This window comes from Emys orbicularis, chromosome 18, assembly GCF_028017835.1.
Source record: "Emys orbicularis isolate rEmyOrb1 chromosome 18, rEmyOrb1.hap1, whole genome shotgun sequence".
Taxonomy (NCBI): Eukaryota; Metazoa; Chordata; order Testudines; family Emydidae; genus Emys; species Emys orbicularis.
This window is the reverse complement of record NC_088700.1, coordinates 5,166,284-5,191,109: the sequence shown is the minus strand read 5'-3', so window position 1 is coordinate 5,191,109 and position 24,826 is coordinate 5,166,284. Positions and strand designations below refer to the sequence as shown.

The window sequence follows — 24,826 nt, the reverse complement described above, 5'->3', positions numbered from 1 at the left end:
TTAATGTGATTCAAGCATAAACTGGCATGTTCACCTGAGTCTCCAGACAGCCTGAAACAATAGCTTTGAAAAGTGTGAACTGCCTATATTCATTTCACATGTATGTTAACTCTGAAGTATAATGATGACAATTACATGTCCGTATTTCATGGTTGATCAGTGTGCCAGAAAAGTGAAAGACAATAATAATTTGAAGCTCTATTGTGAATGAGGTCTCATTTTGGTGTCTCAAGTGTATGAAACTTGGTTTATGCATGGAGCTTTTTTTTCTCAGTAGTGTTTAGAAGAGTATCACTAATTTTTAGCTGTAATTTGATCCCTTCCTGTCATATATTTCAGTTCCTTTTGCAAACATCATCCACTAATTTAGCTTCAAAGTAACTTGTAAGAATACTTACTCCTATTTTATTATCATTTTGTATTGTGGTAGTATCAAGAGTCCCAGCCATGCCACTGAATCCATTGTGTTAGGCACTGTATAAACCCAGAACAGAAAGATGGTCTCGGCCCCAAACAACTTAAATCTTTGCAAGGAGCTGAGATACTCAGAGACCAAAGTGACTGAGCATAATACAAGTCCCCAGAATAAAAAGAGACCCAGCCAGACTGAGAGTTGCCCATGGTCATACAAGAAGTCTGGCATTTCAAGGACTAGACCTTGGGCTTGGTTCTCTATCTTAACCACCAGATCATCCATTTTCCCTAGAAACTGGACACCATGAGGTACAAAATACTGTATTACTCTGTAGTAATTACAGGTAGTCGTTTATTTAAGACTGGGATTTTTCTATTTGCATGTAACACTTCAACCGCAGTTGGCAATTTTATTACTGTGAATAGCTAACACATTACAGAAGATCTTTGAAAAATACGTAGCGAGGTTTTACTTGAAGTCAACCATAAAACTAACACAAAACTAGGGAAAACAAATCCAGTGGTTTCTCTGAACATATCAGTATATTGTTTACTGTGTGTGTGGCTTTTGGGTGGGACAGAGGTCCTGTGTGCTGTCAGAATATTTGTGTGCAGCTAGGCGGGATCCTGCCTGAAGCAGACAGCAGATATTGGCTCTCCTGGGCCTTAAGGGAGAAGAGGCTGTGCAGGCCCAGCTATGGACCAGCTGGAGAAACGTGGGCATCTACGAAAAAACTGCAGGGGAGATGCAGGCAAAGGGATACCACAGTGCTGCATGAAAGCCAAGGAACTGTGGCAGGTGTACCACAAGGCTAGGGAGGCCAGCAATTGATCTGATGCTGAGCTGCAGACCAGCCTCTTTTACCATGAGCTGCATGCCATGCTTGGTGGAGGCCCCACCAGCACCCCACAGGCTGCTGTGGATACCTGGGAGGAGCATTAGACTGAGACCCCTGCCTGAAGAGTGAGGAACAGAAGGGGGGCTTGGGAGTCCAGCTATGCCACAAGCCAGGACCTGTTTGAGACTCCTCCACAGTCTACCCAGTCATACTAGCTGAGCATGGAGGTGTTCAGTGAAGGGGAAGGAACCTCGGGTAAGTGTGTGCATGTGTTTTCCCTGACAATGTTTAAATTTAAAGATTGTGCCCAGCCCAACATGAGACAGGTATCGACTTCTCATTGCTTTGGGTTTTTTTGGATGAGAAGAGGTTGCAGTACAACAAATGGAGGTAGAGTTGTATCTACTTTCTGTTCCCCTTTAGTGTTAGGTGGGGTGTGGGGAGTGGGTGGGTGCGTGAAGCCGTTCACATACATAGGGATGTCCCTTGTATCCTCCTGAGAGGTCTTGAAACTTTCATGGAGATGTTCTGCAATCCTCTCTTGAAGGCATCTAGGGATAGCTGCCTTATTTCTTCCTCTGCAGTAGGATGATTTCCCATGCCACACTGCGATGACATATAGGCCCGGCTAGTTTTGGGATGCCGGTAGCAGCTATGCACTCTGTGCCTTTTGTTACCCTCAGGAGTGAGATTTCAGCTAAAACACTACTGCCTGGGGAAAACATTCAGTGACTCCCCCATCCCTTGTGAAAGGAGAGCTCGGACTTCTTGCTCGTCTTCCTAAATTTCTTCTCCTACCTGTGGGGTGTTAACTGCTTATGAATAAGCTTTGTCCAAAGGTGTAGGGAGAAGGAACCCACATCACATCCAGATTAACTGTCCTGTTTTGAAGTTTGCCTGTCTTGTTTTGAGAGGCGCGGCGATGGATGCAGCAGCAGATAAGGATAGCAGCCATTTCTCAAAGAAAACATTTGTTTCTTTTTTCCCCTGTATTTTCTTATAATTTCAATCTCCTGTCCTGATTAGAGCAGTTGCATTCCAGAAGTGAGTCTGTGTTTAGGCAGACAAACCAAGAACAGCCAAGCCCTTCCGCTTGCAAAGTTTGAATTGCTTAGCTGCAGAGCAGGGAAACTGGACATCTTTTTATTTCTGGGCAATGGAGCACTGTGCCTGTGCTCCCTGTGCAGGCATTGGAACAGAGCAGGTCTCTGGGCAGCTTTCAGGTGTGCGCTGCAGAATACGCCCCGCTGACCCGAAAAGATCACTTCTTGAGCAGAGGAAGCATCCGCAGGCTCTTAACCCCTTTCACTGCTGCTCTGCCGGCCAAGCTGGTGGAACGAGGCCATCTGGTAGCATTGGAAAGGTATTTCTTTGCTGTACCTCCTCATGTCTACCACCATTAAAGAGATTATTTATACACTAAGTGCTACTTTTTTCCATCCTGACAAGGCCTGATAAGAGTCTGGGGCAGCAGCTGTGTTGACCACGGAGGAAATACTGTTCTGTCATGTGCTGAGCACCCTCAGCGCAGTGCAGGACAAGGCCCTGAGTTTGGCGATATGTACGTCTTAAACAGAGTGTTCCATCCAGTTAAGAATTCCTCTAATAAAAGACCAGAAAGAGTGTACATAGGTGGCACACCAGGGCAAGAAGCTTGGCGGTTTGGTGTGTACGTTGGGTACAACCAGTTGGCATGGCATGATGGAAGGGGCTTGGTGGCACATCAGGCTAGTGCACTTGTCATTTGTTGCTGGAGACATATGTCCAAATCCTGGCATAAGTTTCTAGCAAATTGTCCTCTAGGGTCTCTCCAATGCTGTGTGTGTGTATCCACCTCCTGGAAGCACCTCCCAACATCAGCGTAGCAGGTAATCTCCCTTTTGGAATAGCAGGAGCGTGCCACCAGGCTTGAGATGCATTGGCATGGTGGTGGTGTGGGGAAATTCCTCTTTGCATAGCACGTGCCAAGCTCTAGCTATGTCACCTGCCTGAAGTGCCAAGGAGGGAGAACAGAATTCCAGCACAACAAAGACTTGCTGTTGATTATAAAGGGAAAGTGCTACAGAGGTGCATTGGCAGCTTTATGAAAACACTGAGCTCCTCTGACCTTTCTGTAACGTCAGAACTCACGGAGTGCAAGTTGAGTTATGTTGAGGAGGGGACTTATACAGGTTGGAGTTTCTGATGACTTTCCGGTGTGGTTGTTTCTGGAGGGATCCTTTGTTCTCCTTCAGCTTTCAGTGGATTGTCATTTGTATTATAGCCTATTAAACTGTCTTTGTGCTTCTGAATATTTAATCTATTTAAGATAATAGCACAATGTTTCCTATCATTTATTTATTAGTACTAAATGCTGCCCACGCTGAGGTAGAAATAGACCCTGCCCCAAAGAACTCTCAATCTAAGATTTATAAACAGCATATGGAGGACAGCAGAATACTCTATTCTAACCACTAGGGACTCTCCAGGAGATTGTATCAAGACTGGAGTAGAGGAGTAGTGGTGCTGGAAGATGCAACTAGCATCCCCTCTAGAGATCAGAGTTCAAATCTTGTCTATGGTCACCAGTGAAGATGAGCTGGATAGTCTTATTCTACTTGTTGTTATACCACAAAAGCATTGCAGACATGCCCAAGAAACCAATTCCTGCTTGTTCTCTCTCTCTTTTCCTGGGGCAAGCCAGTTCTCCACTCTGGGTTTGAGTTACCCCATCTATAAAAATCAGGAATAATAGTTTCCCACTCTTGTGAAGTTCCTTGTGTATGAATGACACACACTATGTAAGTTTAATGTGTTGATATAATGTTATAATTTACCCACATTAAAATCTCTGACATCTAATTCTCCCACTGAAGCTGGCAATGAAAACTGAAAATGGCACAGTGTGTTCTCCTGCTGGTGGCGATGAATGTTAAAGCAATGGGGAACAGAAGGAATGTAATGTCTTATTGCAATCTTCAATTTTAATTTCCAAGCCCTGCTCGAATCATCTAGCAATTGTCAAGATGTGAAATGTAAGATAGCGTGAGATGGCCGTGATCGTTTGTTACAGAAAAATATGTTTGTTGCATTCTCAGTTCCCTGTCCAGAGTTAAGAGCTGTTACTGGGTTTTAAAGAAGTGGCTTGATAAAGTTACAACATATAATATTTTAGCTAGGCCTGCAGAGATAAAGGCAGTCCAATCTCTTGCTTCTGGATTGAAGCCGGTTTGCCATAGCGGTTAGGGAAGAATGCACAATTGGCCAGTTGCATTTTTTTCCCTTTGACCTTCCTCCGAAGCATCACGTATTGGCTGTTGCCTGTACCAGGAGACCAGACTTGATGGACTGAGGGTCTGATCTGGTATGGCAGAAACTACAGTATGTCCAAGAGAAAGTTGCTGGAACTTTCTTTTTTGGTTGCCTTGTAGGAAATAATGGTACAGAGAGGCTATATGGGTGTGGCAAAATGCTTCTCCCTCCCTTTCAGAGCCCAGATACCCCACTGAGGCCAGTGATTATACAACTGGATTTAAACTGTTTAAATTCCCTTGGGTTTACTCTGAGGTGAATTTCACCCAGTGTGTGTTTAATGTTGGGTAACATATAAAAGGTCTGTTTCTCTGTGTGCTGGACAGGCAAGAGACTGTAGAGCGACATAGCTAGTGTGGGGATGTCTAAGGCGTGCATGAAAGGACAAGTGGTCTGGCAAGTCTATGAGGCAATAGATGAGGATGTAACCTTTGATGAGATTTATTGTTTGGTGGGTTTTTTTTAAAAAGACCCCCAGATTTGCTACTGCAGAGAGACCTTGTGTTCCCTTTGTCTGGGCTTCCTCTGACTTCCCTGTTCCATAGAGAGGAAAATGCTATAATGGCTATTTTCCACAGCTACAGTGCTTTCTGAAAGGGCCTTCACTGTCTTGTGCATTTCTCTCGTAGCATGACCTGGTAGTCACATGTTCTGCTATGGATGGTCTAGATAATACTTAGTTCTGAGTGCAGGGGACTGGACTAGATGACCTCTCAAGGTCCCTTCCAGCTGATTCTATGATTCTGTCCCCATTCCAATGAAACAAGTGGGTCTGAAAAAATGACTTGGCCTAGGAATACAGGTTACATGCCGCATTCATGGGGGACATGGCCTCTGGGTGAATCTGAGTCACCTTTACCTATCTGAATGTCTGTTTTTTGATACAGTTGCAAACTAGGTAGTTGCTTGTGAATCAGAAGACTGCATACACTGCCCCAGGAAGTCCTGGTACTGCAGGAACATCTTATCTGACCCATTGACACTGTGTCTGGGAATGAGTGTTTTTCTGAGAATGGACAAATGGAGGGGCTGTGTTTCATTTAGCTGTACTTGGTTCTTCTCACAAGTCTCTTCTTGAGAGCGAGAGACACTATTTACACAATGCAGGCGTGCATTTGTTTATATTCAGGAGACACCTAGAGAGAGACAGAACTGGTTCCCAGGATTGGTTGGAAAAGTGGAATAGGCTCAAGCCTAGCATGGCTGAACATGCTCCATGGGCCCCAGGTGGGGGGACTGCCCCAATTTACCTGCGAGTGAGGTTCCATTCTCTCGGATGTCAGAATCCTAGTTTGGGCTAAGCATGTCACCACCACCTCAGTGAGGATAGGACTGAGAAGAGGCACATGCTAGATCTCAGCTTGTGAAATAACTGGCCAAGGTGCTTGCTTCCATCTGCCTCGGCCCCCTGCTATGACCATGTATCCCAGAGAGGGGAATTGCTCTCTGGGCTCCTATCACCATGTTTTTGTTCCTTTTAAATGCCTTGTTACCTTATGGCCATTATGGCAGTCCCCTCAGCCCTTCTCCCATCCTGTAAGGGCTGGGCACCGTAGCAGCATGATTCTTTTATTGCCTTACTTTATTCAGATTATGTAGGACAATAACTCATAGCAATAAGCAAATAACACATTAGAAGCTTTGCTATTAAAACATTTAATGCTAGCCTTAAAGCACTGCAGTGTCTGCTACTTATATTTCATAGGGGAGGGGGAGGCGGCACCGCGTATATGCTGTCTGTCCAGTATAGGTCTGTCCTCTCTCTATGCAGGTACTGAGTGTAGGATGTGTATGTAGGTTATTCTAAAGCTGCCCATTGTAGGAGTGGAGTGGGGGGGAAGATATTTGATGATACATTTTAAAACAGCCTTGTCCAGTTCCACTCGCCTGGAGCAAGCAATTGGGGGTTTTCGGACAGGTGAGTAAATTATTGTCAATCTCTTATTCCAGTCGCTGTGGCATGGAGCGAGTGAGTCCTTGTGCCTGGCAGAGAGTCCTGGCAGCGGTGCCAGGCTGAGTCAAACAGAACCGCGAGTCCGAATGTTTCCTCTTGTTGGGAGTTGCAATATGCTAGTCTTGTCTCTCAGACCGTATTTTTATGTGAGCTGATGGTTGCCAAGGTAACCGAGGCTTAGGGGAGTCTCGCGTCTACGTAGCTCGCTGGCCTCTGCAAGCGCTGGGAGCAGATGTTGGATGGAATCCTTGGAGCCGGGGCTGACAGCACGAACAATGCTTCCAGCAGTTGCAGCTGAAGGGTGCTGGAGAGAACAATTTGCCTAGTCGTGCTTGGGTGCAAGGGAGCAGGTTCAGGGCTCTCGCGCTCTCTCTTTTTTTGGGGGGGTTATAATTTAGTATTCTTGTCTCACCCCACAGGGGTTTCTCAGCCGTCGGCTTAAAGGCTCCATCAAAAGGACAAAGAGCCAGCCCAAGCTTGATAGGAACAGCAGCTTCCGGCACATTTTACCTGGCTTCAGGAGTGTGGACAATGAAAGGTAAGGGAACGTGTGTGTGTGTGTGTGTGTGTGTGTGTGTGTGTGTGTGTGTGTGTGTGTGTGTGAGGGAGAGAGAATGAGGTTATTGATTTTCCTGGGCTTGCTAATATACTGCTCATCTCACTTGGAGCATAGGGCTAAATGTGCAGTAGAAGTGGGCTCATTTAATCACAGTGAGGGGCGATTTTAATTTGCAGAAGAGCAAGCAATGCAAATCCACCCTTTTTAGGCTATCAGGATTAGAAACCCATCTAGTCTACTTTTTTAAATTTGGTAATAAACTCTAAGCCCCTGCCCTGGCACGCAAATAGCTCGTGGATGCAGCTGCAGAAGATGAGGCTGAGGGAGGGAGGTGCTCGCAGACTGTTCTACATTGAGTATTACAGGGTCACACAACACTCTGCAGACAGCAATGTTTAATAATATCAACTTACCGCTTCCACAAATCCCTCCTTCCTCCGGCCATCGACCCCCTTCATTTACTGGGCTAGATCCTTTGGATGCTTCTTCCTGCTGAGCCACGAGAGGAGCTTTCATCCGAGAGAGGGTGTGTTGTGGGGAATGTGCAGATGGATCAGAGGAAGCATTTGACATGGGATGGCTAGCAGGGGAGACAGATTTAAAACAAAATCAAAGGGGGTGAAATCCAGTTTTTATTCATTCTGAGCTGGATTGAGATGAGCCAGTATGTGACACTGACACACACACACACACACACACACACACACACACACACACACACACACACACACTCTCTCTTACTTAAAGTGATGCGTATTTCTATATGAACATATTTATTTACTGACTCTCGCAGATCAAGGTCAGAGTTGGCTAAGTCTGACTCCATGGCCAAACATGGAAAGGAACCAAACGTTTGCTTGCAAAAGAGGAACCTTTCAGCTTTAATGTGAATCTCAATAGAGAGTGACACAATAGGAAAAGAGAGCCAAGAAAACTCCATGTATGAAAAATAGCAATGACCAGATGCTAAGGATGATGTAGATCAACGGTTGGGAACATGTTGTAGCAATAGTGGCTTAAAACATGGTGTAGTCTTTGCTTTGGAATCTGCTTTGTACTTCTGTTTTAAAAGCAATGACAACATTTTCTTTTTGGCTTTATTTATTTGGGTAGGGAAACGGGTGTTAATTTTTGAAGCCCCATAAATGACAACAAGTGGTCTGTATTTTTCTTTGGTGCTGCCTACAAGCATCTCTCCTTCTGAAAGTGTCTGAATCTGAAAGTGAAAGGGTTTTGCTGACCAGTGCAACGCTGTATTTCAGAGGTTGGCATATGGAGAGGGAGAGCAGATGTGATGCCTCTGCTGAGATTTTCACGTAGACTCTAAGTAGGGCACTGTGTTCTGCGTGGAAGCCAAGTGAGCCTAGTTAGGCATCAGGGGATGTGCCTGTGTTGTTGTTGCTGCTGCTGCTGCTCCTCTCAGAGGAAGAGCTGGCTGCATTAGACACTGTTTTCTCTAAAATGTACATCAAAAGTCTAGCTAGAAGGTTTGTTTCTCTGTGTGAATTGGTAACATGGGGAGGGGACTTTACTGTTTTGTCATCCCTGCAGGGAAGGTCAAGGACCCAGAGTAATCACCACAAATTAGGACTTGTAACTTCCTTTCCCTTTCCCTTTTGTGGATAAGTCTCTCTCCCAGGGTGAGAGTCTCAAGAGTTCTTGAGTTGTTAGTCTGCTGTCAGATACAGACAGACCTTCTGCAGCCTTCATATTGGATGGTTCTTTGAGTGGCTGTTGTAGGTTTTCAGTGTAGGTCTTCAGGGGTGGGGAAGAGTAAAGGTGACATTCACTAGCAGTGAACACAATCACCGGTAGTTGTGCATAGGAGAGCTAAGGAACTGAAAATGCAAGGTAGGGTGACCAGATGTCCCGATTTTTATAGGCTCAGTCCCGATTTTTGGGTCTTTTTCTTATATAGGCTCCTATTACTCCCCCACCCCCATCCCGATTTTTCACACTTGCTGTCTGGTCACCCTAATGCAAGGTCTTCTGTTAGTGCAGGCATTGCCTCATAAACTTCATCTCCTGCCACATACATTTGTGTTTGACTTGTAGGGGACCAGGCAATGCTTTTTTTCCCTCTCGAATGCAAGCGCCCAGCCTGTCCAGCTTTGATAGCTGTGTCAGATCCACAATACATGCTAATATCATTTTGCATAGGACCAGGAATTACAGATTAATCTTTAATTAAAGATTATGTCATGTGATGAAACCTCCAGGAATACGTCTAACCAAAATTGGCAACCCTACATAGGACGTTGTCTTTGTCAACTGCTGTTCTCCTAGAGGTGAAAGAAATCTCTCAGCTGTATCTGCTGAGCCTCTCGGAGCCACACCCAAAGGTTTCTGTTATGACTGTTAACTTAATACTTTAAAGTTCCTATGTCTACAAAAAGCACAATATCCAAAGTTCGGTATGTAAAAGGACGTGAATGTTTCACACCATTCTTGCTCATTTTCCACACTGTTTCCTTGTGTTCCCTGTGACCTAAGAAGTGTTTCAGAGGAAGCAGCTTGGATCAGAACATTTTGCCTTTTAAACATTTGGTTGGTGACTCCATCTTGTATCCAGGCTGATTCTCTTTCCTATCTGGTGTGAGAAGCTGCGATAACCATGCATTATTTGTGCGTACCAGGGCTTCATAGAATTTTGCTGGGAAAGAGATGCCATGGCAAAAGTGAATAAAGCAAGGGATACAATCGAAACACATGTGTCTTAAATATTAGCCCTGGCAGATTGTAGTTGAGTCGGTGTGTCAGCATCTCTGTTATGTATCATGCCCCTTAGTTGCTTTTTTCCTTTGATTCTCACACATCTTGTCTATCCAGCTGTATATGGTACAAGTGAATAAATGGATAGTATGTGTGTGCGCGCGCACACACACACACATTCAGCCAGATAGAATACGATGTATGCATCACACACACACACACACACACACACACACACACATACAGTCATACAGAGTCTGGATATAAACGGATGAACCATATGTTTTCTTTTATATAAACAGACATATGCATATGAACTTGAATAAATTATGTAAATTTCAAAAAGCAAGTGGTTACCTACCACAATAGGGAGAAAGTCTGCGTGATGGGAGTTTTGTTACAAAACAAAACCAGGAACCATTATTAAACATGGGAAATGTTGGCAGAATGTCTCACTGGCACCAGTGCAGAATTGCCTTGTTAATTTTACAACAGTCTGGCTTTCGTACTTTATATTGGCACAAAGAAAGAGGCCATGTTCTCCTGGACGGTCAGATTGCTGCTCCCTTCTTAGAGGAGGGATGGCAGTTCTGACATGCCTGTTCTCTTCTTGGCTGGAGTTTAAATGGCATCTGCAGAGGTTCCACTTTCATATCCAGGCATTTATTTGTGAAGTTGGACAGTGGTGTGTGTGTGTGTGTGTGTGTGTGTGTGTGTGTGCGCGCGCGCGCAGAGCAATTGAACCTCAGGGAAATATATTTTAATGAACTCTCAGCTGACACCTTTTGATTGTTTTTTCGTGCAGACTGTCTGAGGAATCATTCAAAGTTCTGTGTAAAATATACCATAGACAGTCCATCAATGCATTAGTTTGTAGCAAAGATTTCCCGTGTGCCTCGCTCTGTTGGGTTTTATGTTGTCTGGAAAGAGCTGTGAATCAGGACTGGCCTGCTATTCTGTACTTCGGGCTTACACCGAATTGAGTAAGTTGCTGTGGAGTAAAATCAGAGTTTTGTGTGGTAGGTGCCGGGTCTTGCCATCCTTACTCATGCTGAGCAGCACCTTACTCTGTGAAAATCCCCACTGGTTTCTATTCAGCGTAAGAGTGGCAGAATCTGACCCAATATGAGCAACTATTCATCATGAGATGTGCATTAATCTGATGCAATCTGTTTATACAAATGCAAGGTATAAATGAGGGCTGTGGAATGAACCCTCCTGTCCATTTGTTGGCTAGTCAGATTGCTCATTAGCGGTAAAAGAAGGTTCAGTAAAAGCGGCTGTGGCTTGATTTATTACAGTGACTGACAAAGTTTTTCTTGTGGAGTGCTGAATGTTCGCCTTTGTATCGGCCACTTTGGAATCTGCCACAAATCAAGCATTTGGCGAATGTGTTCTCCTTAATTGGACCCCCGTTCTTCTAGTAAAATACGTGAGGAGTTACAGTGCTTAGGACAGGTCTGAGACAGAGAGAGTGGCTTTGGATAACTAAGGGGGAGGGGATTGCTCTGCTGTAGTTATTAATTACTGCTATTAGTTTATTTCCAATTGATTTTTATTATACTGACCTTTTGAAAAATGTATTCAAAGAGAGAGAAGACTCCCAGGAGTTGAGCCCTTTTACATGGGATTTTTTTTTTTTTTTTTTTTTTTTTTTAAGACTTAAGTTTATGAGCAATGAACCTGATCCTTCTTCCTCTGAAATCAATGGGAAGACTGCCCTTGATCTTGGTGGGATCAGGCTGGGGCCCTCATTTAGAGGGGAAAACTGTGTGTCTCTGTTTTTTCTCTGCTCACTGCTGTAATGACTGTTGACAATGTCCTGAAGTCTGAGTGCTCTAACTCTCAGAAACGTCTTGACAGGGTCTGAGTTCAGGAGCAAATGATAGTCCCTAGCTTTAGGGCTTCCTTTTAATTGAGGATTTTCAGAAGGGTGGGGGATTGGATTTGCTGGTCCGGTCATCGAGAAATGGAGGACAAGAGTGCCCTCTGATAACTGGTGAGGCAGTCAAGCTTGCTAACATCAGTGCTGGCACACTCAGTTTGTCTTGGAGCTAAATCACAATAAAATTGAGATAATTAACCATCTGTTGGCGTGTGACATGCCTATGGCTTTCAACCTGACTAAAACGGACTGCAACGCCTCCCGTCTGGGATATGTGCAAGACCCTGGTTTGGCCTCTCTAGTGTTCTTGAGAAACATAACTGCAATGGCAAAAATCCCGTGTTGGGGCTTTTTCACAACAATAAAGGGTATTTTAAAAATATCCTCTGAATTCAGTGCTGTCCAAGATGCTGGATTCTCAGCCTGGCAGAAGGAAGTTCTCTTCCTTGGGAAAGGTGTAGCATGGGCAGCAGCACTACCTGTCTCCCAACAGCATACCTCCACCTTAATTGGAAGGAGTCATGTCTAGGGTCGGTAGGTCTCCATGTTTTCTCCCAACTTTGTCTTCTCGGCTGAGCTAACAAGGAAGCCAACTGTGGCAGCTCTTTTCTTTGGTATGCCAACCTGGCCCCTAGAAACTAGACTGAGCCCACCAAATGCATTGCCCTGAGGCCCCCGTCAGGTGGTGACAACTTTCAATCTCTCCCAAGCTGGGGTGGGGTGGATTTGAACTGGCGCCCTACATATGAAATAGTCCAGTTTTTCTTTTTGAACCCAACTCCAGCTCCATGTTATCCTTTTACTTCAGTAAATTAAGTTTAATTCCTTTTTAAAAGAATAAACAAAAAGCAAATTTAATTTACTGAATTAACAGACTAGCATGGAGTGGAACTTTCCTTACAACTGATCATTTAGCACAGGATGGGTTATTTGGCTCTGGGTGTCATGGTTATAAGGTTTTCGTCGCTGGAGATTGGGTTTCTTTTTCTTTTGAGTTTTTATTTTTGCACTGATGGATCTTGGTGACTACATGGCAGAGGCAGCTAGTGTTCCACACAAGGTTAAGGGCCTGGACTTCTCATCTCATCTCTCATATCTAAGGCTTTGATTGATACCTGTCTTGTTAGAACTCATTAGATAAACTCGAGCAGAGTTAGACGAGGCAGTTGTAGAGTCTACTTTTCATTGCATGAATACCCTCCGATTACATTGACATGGTGAAATGTAATTCCTTTACTTCTTCCACGTTTATTTCCCTGTGCTTGTTACTCTGGTATAAACTCACTGAAATTAATGGGGTTTTGGGTGTTAGCAATGCAACATCCCCTAAATGTTTGTATGGTGTGAAAGGGGAAAATCCCATCAGCTCCTTCTGTATATAGACAACCACTGTTTTAGCCTGTTAAAATGATCATATGGTACTTCTATAAGTAAGTTCATCAAGATGTAAGTTCATCAAGTACTTGGGACCTTTTGTACCATCTATTATGAACAAATACAGAAGTAAATCAGCAAAATAAATAAATAACCCTCTAAATTGTTTAATTACAATATTGATCTTTCCTGAGTATACTTTTCTGTGCATACCTAGAACTCATTTAGAATTAAGAGACACTCAATTACAAAGGTTTGTGATTATTTTGCAAGTTTTCCTACATAATTCCAGGAGAGAACATTCCATTTAAGCTTTTTTTTGGCTCTGCAACTGTCTGAACATATGGCCAATTGTTAAATGAGCCTTAGTCTTGGAAGGGATGCAGCGGTGAATTTAATGAATAGCACTGAGGACTTACAGTAGCATTCCCCCCTTCCCAAATTCTTTTCTCTATCCTAGATTCTTGATTACAGCCCCCAGGGGGGAGAGAACATGCGCAACCAGTGGACTGTGACACTTGAAAGGCTTCTTTTGGCCTAGCCATAGTGCATCTATCGCTTTAAAAAGCTGCACCGTGCTAGTAAAGTACATTGGAGAATGAAATCTTTTTTAGATCTAAATGGCAATTGTTTATTCTCCGGGAATCAGATCTGCTACATTTCTGTCCTAGTGAAGGTGGTTGGGCCTGATGAGAATACAGTGGCCTCTGAACCTGCCATGCGAAGTCTGAGAGAGTCACTTTATTTCCTGTGTGAGGAAGGATGACTCATATTGCAGAACGAGGCCACTGGCTGGCCCTGGAATGCATGAATGCCTTTCAGAGCTGTGTTCGGAAGTGCCATAGTGCACTCTCCTCCAGCTACTTACATGAATAGCATGAGACGGTGAGGGTTTTCAGGCAGGTTCAGTTGTTAAAAGCAGGGTGTTCAGTCAAAAGTGAACTAATAGTGCGCTGAACACTGCAAACAGGCCTGTGGCTTTCATGACAAGCCTGCTTTCCGAATGCACTGTTCAGGCTGTCAAACTTGATGACACCGTGTATGAAAGCCATTTAGCTCTATCAACAATCAGGGATTGAAATGCAAAACACAACATCCGAGGACAGTGAGAAACAAGGAGCATTTGACAGATAATTGGGTCTGTTTTATCACGCACTAGATGGTGTCTGCTCCCACCCCCCATCAGTGAACAATAACGTGTGGCTAAGATTCAAGGACAATCACAGGGTTGCTGGCCTCCTGTAGTACCTGCACTTATTTTCAGGCAACCTTGTCTAGGAATATGCAAATCAGCCTGTTAATGGGATTCCTTTGCAAAATATTTCATGAACCAGAAAATTAATTACTGGTCTCTAATTAATGGCTATGTTGGAAGACTATTGTAAAATGAAAGAGGGAGCTGCTTTGCAGAAAGAGAATATCTGTTCTTCACCGAAAGGTAACGTTCATCCTCTTTTATCACAGCATTAAATAAACATAGAGTCAGGATACTCAAACATTATAGAAGGGAAGCTGTTCTTAATAGTAAGAGGTTGTTTATAGTTTGATTCACAAGAAGCACTGAATCAGAAGCAAAGATTCTCCTTTAGAAACAGAAGTATTCAACCATGTAAAATACAATAACTTCCCTTATACAGGTGGCTTAGGTTTACACCATGTTGACAATAGTATTTATTCCCCTTTGGAATCAAGTTGATGCTGCAGTTAATGACGGATGACGGGGTGGTATTTGCTTGAGTCAGTTTCCTGGTTGGGGATTCATTGAAGGAATGCTGGGAGTGGAATTAGCAGTTTTGTTCTTCATGTGTAATGGTGATGGGAGTGTTTACTGTCAGGGTGTTGGCAGGCTCAGACCTAGTCTCACAGTATTGTGCCTTGAATTTTTTGTCTAAGGAAACCCAGTGAAGGCTCTTAATGAGTATGAACGGAATGAAGATCGGCCTTATTGTCACTCCTTAGAGAGAGAGACAATTTTTAAATAATTCCCCTTGTGCAACACACACACACCCCTCTCTGCTAATGGGATTTGAGACAGGCTAGGCACAATGTGGTGCTACAGTGTCTCCTGAGGCAGGCAGGGCTCAGTTGTTTCTGTGTGGCGGGGTAGGGAGTGCGGGGTGCATTTTGTGCCCCTGAGGCTGTCCAACATAAACAGGTTTGACATTCACAAGGAAATAGGTAGGGACTTTCCTTATATTACTTACCCAAGTTGACTTCCTCATTTGAGAGGGAATTTGTATCGGGTGCCTTTGAATAAAAGGCCGATATTCTCCTTTGACATTTTTCAAGCCAAGATGAATTGTCCCAGTGAATGAAGAAAAATAATAAAGGAAGTGGGGTCAGTTGGAATTTGGAGTGATTCTGATCTTCTCCCCTTGTGGGTTTGTCTGCTTCCCAATTTCCTAGCAGCCCAAACAAAACAGAGCACTGTGGCCCCATGGGGAGCCCTGCTGACACTTTGACTTGTCTCGAAGGCATCTAACAAAATTATAAAATCCTTCCTACTTAGCCATATGCGGCGCTACTGTGATAATTGGCTTCATGCATCTTACAATTAGCTTGCAAAAAAATATGGCTTGCGTTCCTGACCTTTTCTGCATAAGCAAGGCTGTTGTTTCAGGGCTGTCTTAATTACAAAATATAGCGTTGTGTGAGGATAGAGACGACACCCTTGTATCGTTGGCTCTAATTTGACGAGACATCATAATGGGGAGTTTTCATACCAGGGGCACCGAATTAGTGTAGCATGAAGCTACATTTCTCTCTGCCCACTGAATAAGGGGAAGTTAATTTCATGCTCTATCTTTTTGACATTGGTAATCAAAGCATTGTATTGCAGCTGCAGCTGGTTAGCCTTTGAAGAATGTTTGGTAAATAGATATAACTGGAATTCATTGTTCCTGTACAGAGGTATCAGGTTGATCAACAGACTGAAGGAAGCTTTTCCTCTCATTTTACTAATCTTGAGTGAAATTGTGGTTCCAGGGTATCGGATTGATGTTCCAGGGTCACTATTCATCCACCGGCAGGGACGGTGCGAGCCCCTCCACCACCACTGTCGTGTTTTACCCTTTCTCGGGTGGGTTAAAAGTGGATAGTTCCGTTTCCATGACCCATTCAGTCCTTGTCTTTCCTGCTAAGACTCAGATCCCGGGTGCCAATTAGTTCCCATTGCAGCTGATTGCAGGGTGATTGTATGGAGCCAGAAATATTTGTACATGAAGAGTCTTTGTCATGGCATTGTACAGCACATTGATATTGTGCTGTACACTGATTGTGTTGAATTCTTCTATAAAATCTATTGATATTGGGTATGAACCAGAGTATAGTGTTTTTATTGCTTATTAATCCCTTTGTGTTCCCAAACAGGCCATTTATTCTCACTTTACCTTGGTGAGATTTTCTTATGCAATAAACAAGTCTACTCTAAATTATGTTATGCCTCCATATAGCAGCCAGTCAGTGGCATTAATATTTTCTAATAAATCCAAAGACTGCCGAAGAGAAGTTAATGTGAGAAATAAGAGTCTTGATAAATGACTCCACCATGGCTCTTGCACAAGAAAGGCTTTTTGTAAGTCTAGTGTTTTTCTGTTTATTTTTACTTATTTCACATTAAACAACTAAAAGACACAGGAGAGAGAACTCTATCCCAGGCCTAGGCATCCCGACCCAAAATGAAAACCCCACAGGCCATGATGAAAATATGACTTCCAAAACGGTCTCTCTTTATATTACATCCACCACTGCAGTGTCCGAAGAACTAAGTGTCCTTAAAACTGTATGCAGTGATACTGAGCACTTTAAATCTTCAAAGCACTGGAGTTACTACTCAGGAGTCCCTGGTATCCAAACCTACATGCATCCCACTAGGCCATACTATTACCTTCTCACTCGGTCATTCCAGCTGCCTGAAGAACAAAGGGTTTGCTCATTCCGAGTTCTGTTTGTAAACCAGTCTCCTTTCTTGTAGAAAGGGAGAGTTTTGTTCACACTGAATTCTGACAAACAAATCCTATGGTTGCTTACATTCTGCTTGGGCTTAGCGATGTGAAATTATTTCCTGCGTAGTATATGAGGAGCACAAGGAGGCTTTTGGGGACTTTTGTTACATCAACTGATTCCTGCATATGCCATGAATATACAGTTGGGCCTTGGCATCTTTTAAATGCTCTGGTGTTAAAATAGTGCTGTATAAAGAAGGTAGTTAAGGAGAGAAAAGAAACAGATGGGGAAGAATGGACTTTTGCCCTGGTGTCTGTAACTCATTGTTGCAGGATTGCATATTGAGAACTGCGTTTGTCAGGCAAGTGTTTGACTGTGCCTCAAAGTATTTGTATAAGTAGTAGGTGCATTGGCTGATCATTATTTTAGCAGTGACGACATGGGGCCTGCATTATAATAAATGGATATTATGTGTAAAGTCATAACAATTTAGTTACAGCCATCTGGAGATGTAGTCTAGTGGTTAGAACTTGGGGTCTCAGCATTTGGTCCAAGTACATTCCCCGTGTCTTGGATGGGATTGTACTCGAGGTGGCTAGCCCCTCCTTCCTCTTGCGCCATTGTGGCTATACTCAATGTTTAGTGCGCCAGATCAATCAGCGGTAATGCGGATATGTCTCCTCAAGATAGATTTACACCTCCAGCTCTAAGTGTAGACTCACCCGCGTAACCTTAGTCACTGAAGTAAGTCACTGAAGTTTTCTCTGCCTTAGTTCTCCATCTGTAAAATGGGTTGCGTACCTCACTGGAGATTCATACAGTTTAATGGATCAAATTTTGCCCTGACTTTCCCCACATTCACGCCATTTGAAATGCTGTGGTTGCATGGCATTTCTGAAGAGAGAATTCAGCACATTATTTGTGTGGTGCCTCACGATTACATTTGCTATCGAAGTATAAAGTGTGCATTAGAAATTATCATCATCTTTGGAAATCAATTAATAAATCAGCAATCCCAACAGAATTTGTAAACACAGTGCCTGTATGTTGCAATCATATTTTTTAATGTGGTGTATTGTTTTAAACAAATACACATTCCTTCCCTGCTTTTTATAGCTGCCTAGCTAGCTTGGCCTCGCTGTCCTTTTTGTAGCAGTATCTAATAGCTGATACTTCAAAAGAAGGCAAAGCAGATAGTATTTTATAATACCAGTAATTATCGAGTTGTGCAGTGCCTGAAGTGTGGGTAAGGGGCAAATCCCTTCCTGACCCCTGTCTATGCTCAGCATGCATGTACACCCTGGCACATGACAAGTGATCACTGCCGTGTAACCGGGGTGGGGAATAGTGGCAGTGCTCAGGTTCTGTCCACACTCCCAGAGTAGCTGGAGGATTTGGCTAAAACAGTCTGCAGGGAAAAATGTTAACCATGCTGGTAAGTTAATGTTTGTTGTTAGGCTTCAGAGTCATCAACTCGCTGAGATGTGCTCATTCACACCTGCCAGCGAGGTATTGTTTCTGGTGGTTTACCTGCGGACTCAATAAAAGAATACTGCATAGGGTCACATTCTGCAGGGCTTTCTGTTATGTGCCCCTCCCCCTCCCAAATCTGATAGCTAGAAACCATTTTGTCACTTTTTAAAAATTAAACCTTAAATTCTGCAGAAATTGACAGAATGGTAATTAATTGTACTTAGCATTTCTGGGGGCTTCCACAGACATCCTGGCTCGGCGTAGTCCCATTCCTTGTACCATTTATAGCTTGTATACTGCAAAGGTTATTATTGGTTATAAAATTATCCAGCCTTTGTTTCAATTAATATGGTTTTAAATCATGCTTTATTCCTCTGTGAATTCAGCCATAGCAAACACCTTTCTCTTTTGGTGGAAGGGAATGTTTAAGGTCAAGTTTAGTTCGAGTTCTTCTCTCTTCTGTTTTAAATTCCACAATACCTTAATTTGCAGCTTTCTGTGCAGGGGAACAGGAAGAGTTGCATATGGAAGTAGAACGACAGATCCTGGGCAACATTTGCAAGCCTTTGTTTGAAGTTCTTCCGAAAGATACAGATGTTTGACATGTATATCTTGTTATCCAATTTCGTACTGCAGTGACTATGCACAGAAATTCGTTGATTGTAGCTGAAGGCAACCTGTGCACTGAGCTCACTGCTGGCTACTAGCTCTACAGAGCACTGGATATGATGATGATCTAGGCTTGTGAATACAAAATAATTGTGTCAAGTACATCGATCGATTAGAAGAAAAAGCTGGGAAAAAATATACCACTCTCCCCCTTCATTACCCCACATGTTAACAGAGCCTTGTGCATATTATCGGGGACCTCTGTGTTGAAATTATCATAATAATTAAGGAGCTCTCACCGATTGTTCTGCAGTGCGTATATATTGTTCCTGTAGTAATATTACAGGCTCATTTTACTAGCTACAATATTTGTGGATTTGATTTTTGGTACATTTACTGTCTCAGTCCCATTCTCTGCAGCAAAATTCAGACTGTGATTGTTTTTGAACGACAAAAAGAAGCAAGAATTTAATTTAACCACTTGCATGTTCAGTGCATTTGAGCAACAAATAAAATAGCAGTGTTTGAAAATCCTTCCAGTTGCCTTGAATCCATGCAAGAAATAAATTGCAGCGCACTTGGCTTAACCCACATGGTTTCTGCTTGTAGAGGAATGTGATAGAGGGATTTAGCAATTCATTGTACATAGAGGGAAAGTGGCATTAATTCAGAAAACAATTTAAATGTATTAGTAATGCAAAAGCCATAGATTTTACATCAGGCTATCCCCTTTTATGTAGATTTACAAATATTTCTGGCTCCATGCAATCACCCCTGTGTTCTGTTGCCAGTGCATGAGGGAATACACACAAGTGCTGCTTCCCCATAGGAATCCTTCTGGAAACTAGTCCTGCAATAGTTATCAAGTGATATACATAACTCTATTGTACCCTGAATAATTAATATTGTGCTGCCCTTGCTATGAAAAAGCTTTGTTCCATTATATAAGTGTTTTCCACTGGACTCTAGACCGTCTGGTGATATTTTGCTGCTTTGGAGATTTTTTTCCTGCATCCCTTTGAGAACTAAGAGCAAGAGGTTGGGGGGTCATCAGCTTGTATTAGCTCATTCCTCTCAGCTGAATGGGATCACATCAGATGATGGCATCTATTGTCCTCTCTGTGCATGCAAGTAATCCTCATGGGCATTAATGAAGGCCAAAGGCTGTCCCTGTCATGCATTGAATACCTGCCTTAGGGTATGTTTGTTCTTTCTGAGCCAAATGTGACACTTCCATGATGAGGAGTCACATGACTCCCGTATTGCTACCTTACCAGGCCATTGTGCAGCCAGCTGCAGGCGCTGGCAAACCAATTCTGCCACTCGCGCAGGATGAAACTTGGAGGCTTTTCTGATCTATCCACATCTCTTGAGTCTGCAAAAGTGGGCTGGAAATGTCATAAGAAGAGACTTTTTTGTGAGCCTCCTGGCATTTCCAGTCAAAGCTGGAAATATGATGAGACCAGCTTTTCTTGTGGCATTTCAGCAATTCCTGTCTTGGCCATGGCCAGAAACCAGAAGGGAAAGAAGAAAGTAACTTGGGTCCACGTTTCCAGCATCCTGAAGCTTGGAGGTATCGGGATCTAGGGGGTTAGTTTGGGGCCACTATAAAGAGAGGAGCCACCTGCAATATGAGACTATTCCTCTGTGCTCGGATTTGGAACGGGCAGAAAGTACAAGGGCATTCAGACTCTGGGCACTGGTTTGGACCCATTTCTATCGTTGACTCTTGAGAGATCTTAGAAGATGGGTCTATAAGTCTAGGGCCAGATTGCACCAGGTTCGCTACACGTGAGTGCTGAAGTGGCTGCTTTAATACTAGCCATTATTGGCAAGGATTGTTTTTAAATCATTGGCACAACATTGTTTCATGATTACATTGTTTGTACTCTGGCCTTTTTAATGTGGCTTTTACTAACTCTCTAAGTAAACATGGAGATGCTCTCTGTTTATGCAGCGATTGTGTTTGCAGGCTTAAGGGGTTTTGACCAACAAACTGCAATTAACTGTGTGACACTAGGCTGTGTGCTCACAAGTACCCTACTGGGTGATGTACATTCAGTAGCACTCATTGGGTCCCTGCAGAATGATCCATCTATTTCCTGAACTGTATATTGGCTTGGCAGAAGCGCTCTGTGTGATGTCTCCCTGACTCACCCAGAATTAATATTCTCCGTTCATCATTCAGACCTTATTAATTTGGGGCTGGGTAGAAGATTGGCAGGAGGTTGATAGGAGATGAAAAAGTTACTGCAAATTTGGACTCCCTTTCTCGCCTCCTTGTTTGCTTATATTAGAGTCTACATTTTAGAACTGAGCCAGAATTGAAATCCCAGCATCCCATGCATGAGAGAGAATCCAGTCACAAAGATGTTTGGCTAAGGCTCCAAATGAAATGGCTACATTTAGCCTTTCTAGGGAGTACAACCATGGTGGGGGAGGGGGAAGGGAGGGGTTTAAGGCTTGCTTATCAACTGCACAGAAGAGAACAAAACTGTACTGTCCATGTTAAGGTGCCTTAGTCCAAACCACCCAAGTACTCAGCCATAGCCCATCCTTAAGAAAAGGAAATGGAATTTCTCTCTCTTCATTGTCTAGCTCCTTCCCTGCTCCAATCCATGCACCCTCTAGGCTATGGTAAAGCGTGTTCACATTGCTCCATGGATGTGGGGAATAAACTGGAAGTATTAGTCCATAAGCTAAATTATTACTTACTTAGTAGGATAAATCTCAGGACTGGAATATTGCTATAGAGGGGAAGAGTTAGTTCAGGACAGGGCCGCCCAGAGGATTCAGGGGGCCTGGGGCAAAGCAATTTCGGGGGCCCCTTCCATAAAAAAAAAAAAGTTGCAATACTATAGAATACTATATTCTCGTGGGGGTCCCTGCGGGGCCCAGGGCCTGGGGCAAATTGCCCTACTTGCCCCGCCCTCTGGGAGGCCCTGGTTCAGGAAGGACATGCAGGATAAAAAGGGAGGAGGTGTTGCATTGTACATCAAGAATATATACACTTGTTCTGAAGTCCAGAAGGAGGTGAGAGACAGGTAAAGATAAAAGGGGTAAACAATAGGGATGATGTCTAGGTGTGGGGGTCTACAATAGAGCACCAAATCAGAAAGAGGATGTGAATAAAGCATTTCAAGAACAAATAACAGAAATATCTAAACCACAAGACCTGGTAATAATGGGGAACTTATTTTTCCAACAGATGTCTGGGTAGTTTAATATTGCAAAACATAAAATTTCCAATAAGTTCTTTGACTGTGTTGGAGACAACTTTGTGTTTCAGAAAATGGAGGAAGTAACCAAGGGACAACCATTTTAAAGACTTGATTCTGACCAGTGGGAAGGACTTGGTAGTAAATCTGAAGGTGGAAGGCAATTTGGGTGAAAGTGATTATAAAATGATAGATTTCATGATTGGGACATGGACTTCAAAAAAGCAGAGTTTAACATACTCCGAGAACTGGTACCTAAGGTCTCATAGGAAGAAAATCTAAGGAGACAAGGAGTTCAGGAGTGCTGCCAGTTTCTCAAGGAGACACATTAAAGGCACAACTGCAAACTATCCTGATGTGAAGCTAAGATAGGAAGAATAGTAAGAGGCCAGTATGGCTCAATCAGGAAGTCTTTAATGACCTGAAAATAAAAAAAAGAATTCTACAAAAAAGTGGAAAGATGGATGAATTGCTAAAGACAAATACAAAAGAATAGCATGAGCATGTAGAGACAAAATCAGAAAGGCTAAGGCACAAACTGAGTTACACCTAGAAAGGGACACAAAAGGCATAGGATAATGGAGTGGAGAGTATACTTATAAAATTTGCAGATGACCCCAAGCTGAGGGGTTATAAGCACTTTAGAGGACAGTATTAGAATTCCAAACAAATTGGAGAATTGGTCTCAATTCTCCAAGATGAAAGATAAGTGCTAAGTACTTCATTTAGGAAGGCAAAATCAAATGCACAACAACAAAATGGGGAATAACTGGCTAGGTGGTAGTCCTGCTGAAAAGGATCTGGGGGTTATAGTGGATCACAAATTGAATGCGAGTCAACAATGAGATGCAGTTGCAAGAAAAGGCTAATATCATTCTGGGGTGCATTAACAGAAGTGGTGTATGAGAGACACGGGAGGTAATTGTCCTGCTCGTTACCACTGGTGAGTATGCAGCTGGAGTACTGTGTTTAATTCTGGGGAACACGCTATCAAGGCTGTATCCCCACTTTGAACTTTAGGGTACAAATGTGGGGGCCTGCATGAAGACTTCTAAGCTTAACTACCAGCTTAGATCTGGTCCGCTGCCACCATTCCCAAAACTAATTCCCTTCCCTGGGAAGCCTTGAGAAACCTTTCACCAATTCCCTGGTGAATACAGATCCAAACCCCTTGGATCTTAAGACAAGGAGAAATTAACCATCCCCCTCCTTTCTCCCACCAACTCCTGGTGAATACAGATCCAACCCCCTTGGATCTAAAACAAGGAAAAATCAATCAGGTTCTTAAAAAGAAGGCTTTTAATTAAAGAAAAAGGTAAAAATCATCTCTGTAAAATCAGTATGGAAAATAACTTTACAGGGTAATCAAACTTAAAGAGCTCAGAGGACTCCCCTCTAGTCTCAGGTTCAAAGTACAGCAAACAAAGATAAACACTCTAGTAAAAGGTACATTTACAAGTTGAGAAAACAAAGTAAAACTAACTCGCCTTGCCTGGCTATTTACTTACAAGTTTGAAATAGGAGAGACTTGTTTAGAAAGATGTGGAGAACCTGGATTGATGTCTGGTCCCTCTCAGTCCCAAGAGCGAACAACCCCCTAAACAAAGAGCACAAACAAAAGCCTTTCCCCCCCCAAGATTTGAAAGTATCTTGTCCCCTTATTGGTCCTTTGGGTCAGGTGTCAGCCAGGTTACCCGAGCTTCTTAACCCTTTACAGGTAAAAGGATTTTGGAGTCTCTGGCCAGGAGGGATTTTATAGTACTGTACACAGGAGGGCTGTTACCCTTCCCTTTATAGTTATGACACACGCTTTAGGAAAGGTGTGAACAAATTGGTGGCAGTCCAGAGGAGAGCAAAAAAAAAAATTATCAAAGGTGTAGAAAACCTGATCTTCAAGGAAAAGTTAATAAAACTGGGCATGTTTAGTCTTGAGAAAAGAAGACTGAGGGGGGACCTGATAAGACTTCAAATATGTTAAGAGCTGTTATAAAGAGGATAGTGATCAATTTGAGGGTAGGACAAGAAGTAATGGGCTTAATCTGCATTAAGTAAGATCTAGGTTCGATATTAGGAAAAGCTTTCTAACTCTAAGGCTAGGTAAGCGCTGGAACAGGCTTCCAAGGGAGATTGTGGAATCCCCATCATTGGAGGTTTTAAAGAAGATGGAACAAACACCTGTCATGGATGGTCTAGGTTTGCTTGGTCCTGCCTCAGTAAAGAGGCTGGATTTGATGACTTCTTGAGATCCCTTCCAGCCCTACATTTCTATGATTCAGTATCCTGCTGAGCCACTACCCTTCCTCGGAAGATTAAAGGGACACTCAGGACCACAGTAGACCTAGAAGTCTTGTTAGGCAAGTAGAAATCTACCAGAATGCATGAGTCCTCCTCAAGTGGGATGAATTAAAGACTCGCAGAGAGTGCGGGTTTTTTTGTTTCAGTCTAGTAGCTACAAAAACGTTAGCCAACAGTTTATAATCTGCTTCACCAGTGAGACTGTGTAACATTGAATCCTTGGGGGCTTTTCTTGATTATACCAGTAACCGCAGCCTG

The 24,826-nt window shown here is 43.2% G+C and overlaps 1 protein-coding gene across 1 annotated transcript in view; it reads left to right on the top strand.

Annotated features, from left to right (window-relative positions):
- The window catches only part of DAB2IP (DAB2 interacting protein), a 253,971-nt gene that overhangs the window by 63,082 nt on the left and 166,063 nt on the right, over positions 1-24,826 (top strand). The window contains exon 3 of the mRNA XM_065418579.1: positions 6,918-7,036. Within this exon, the coding sequence (XP_065274651.1) occupies positions 6,918-7,036 (119 nt within the window). The remainder of the gene's footprint in view (positions 1-6,917; positions 7,037-24,826) is intronic.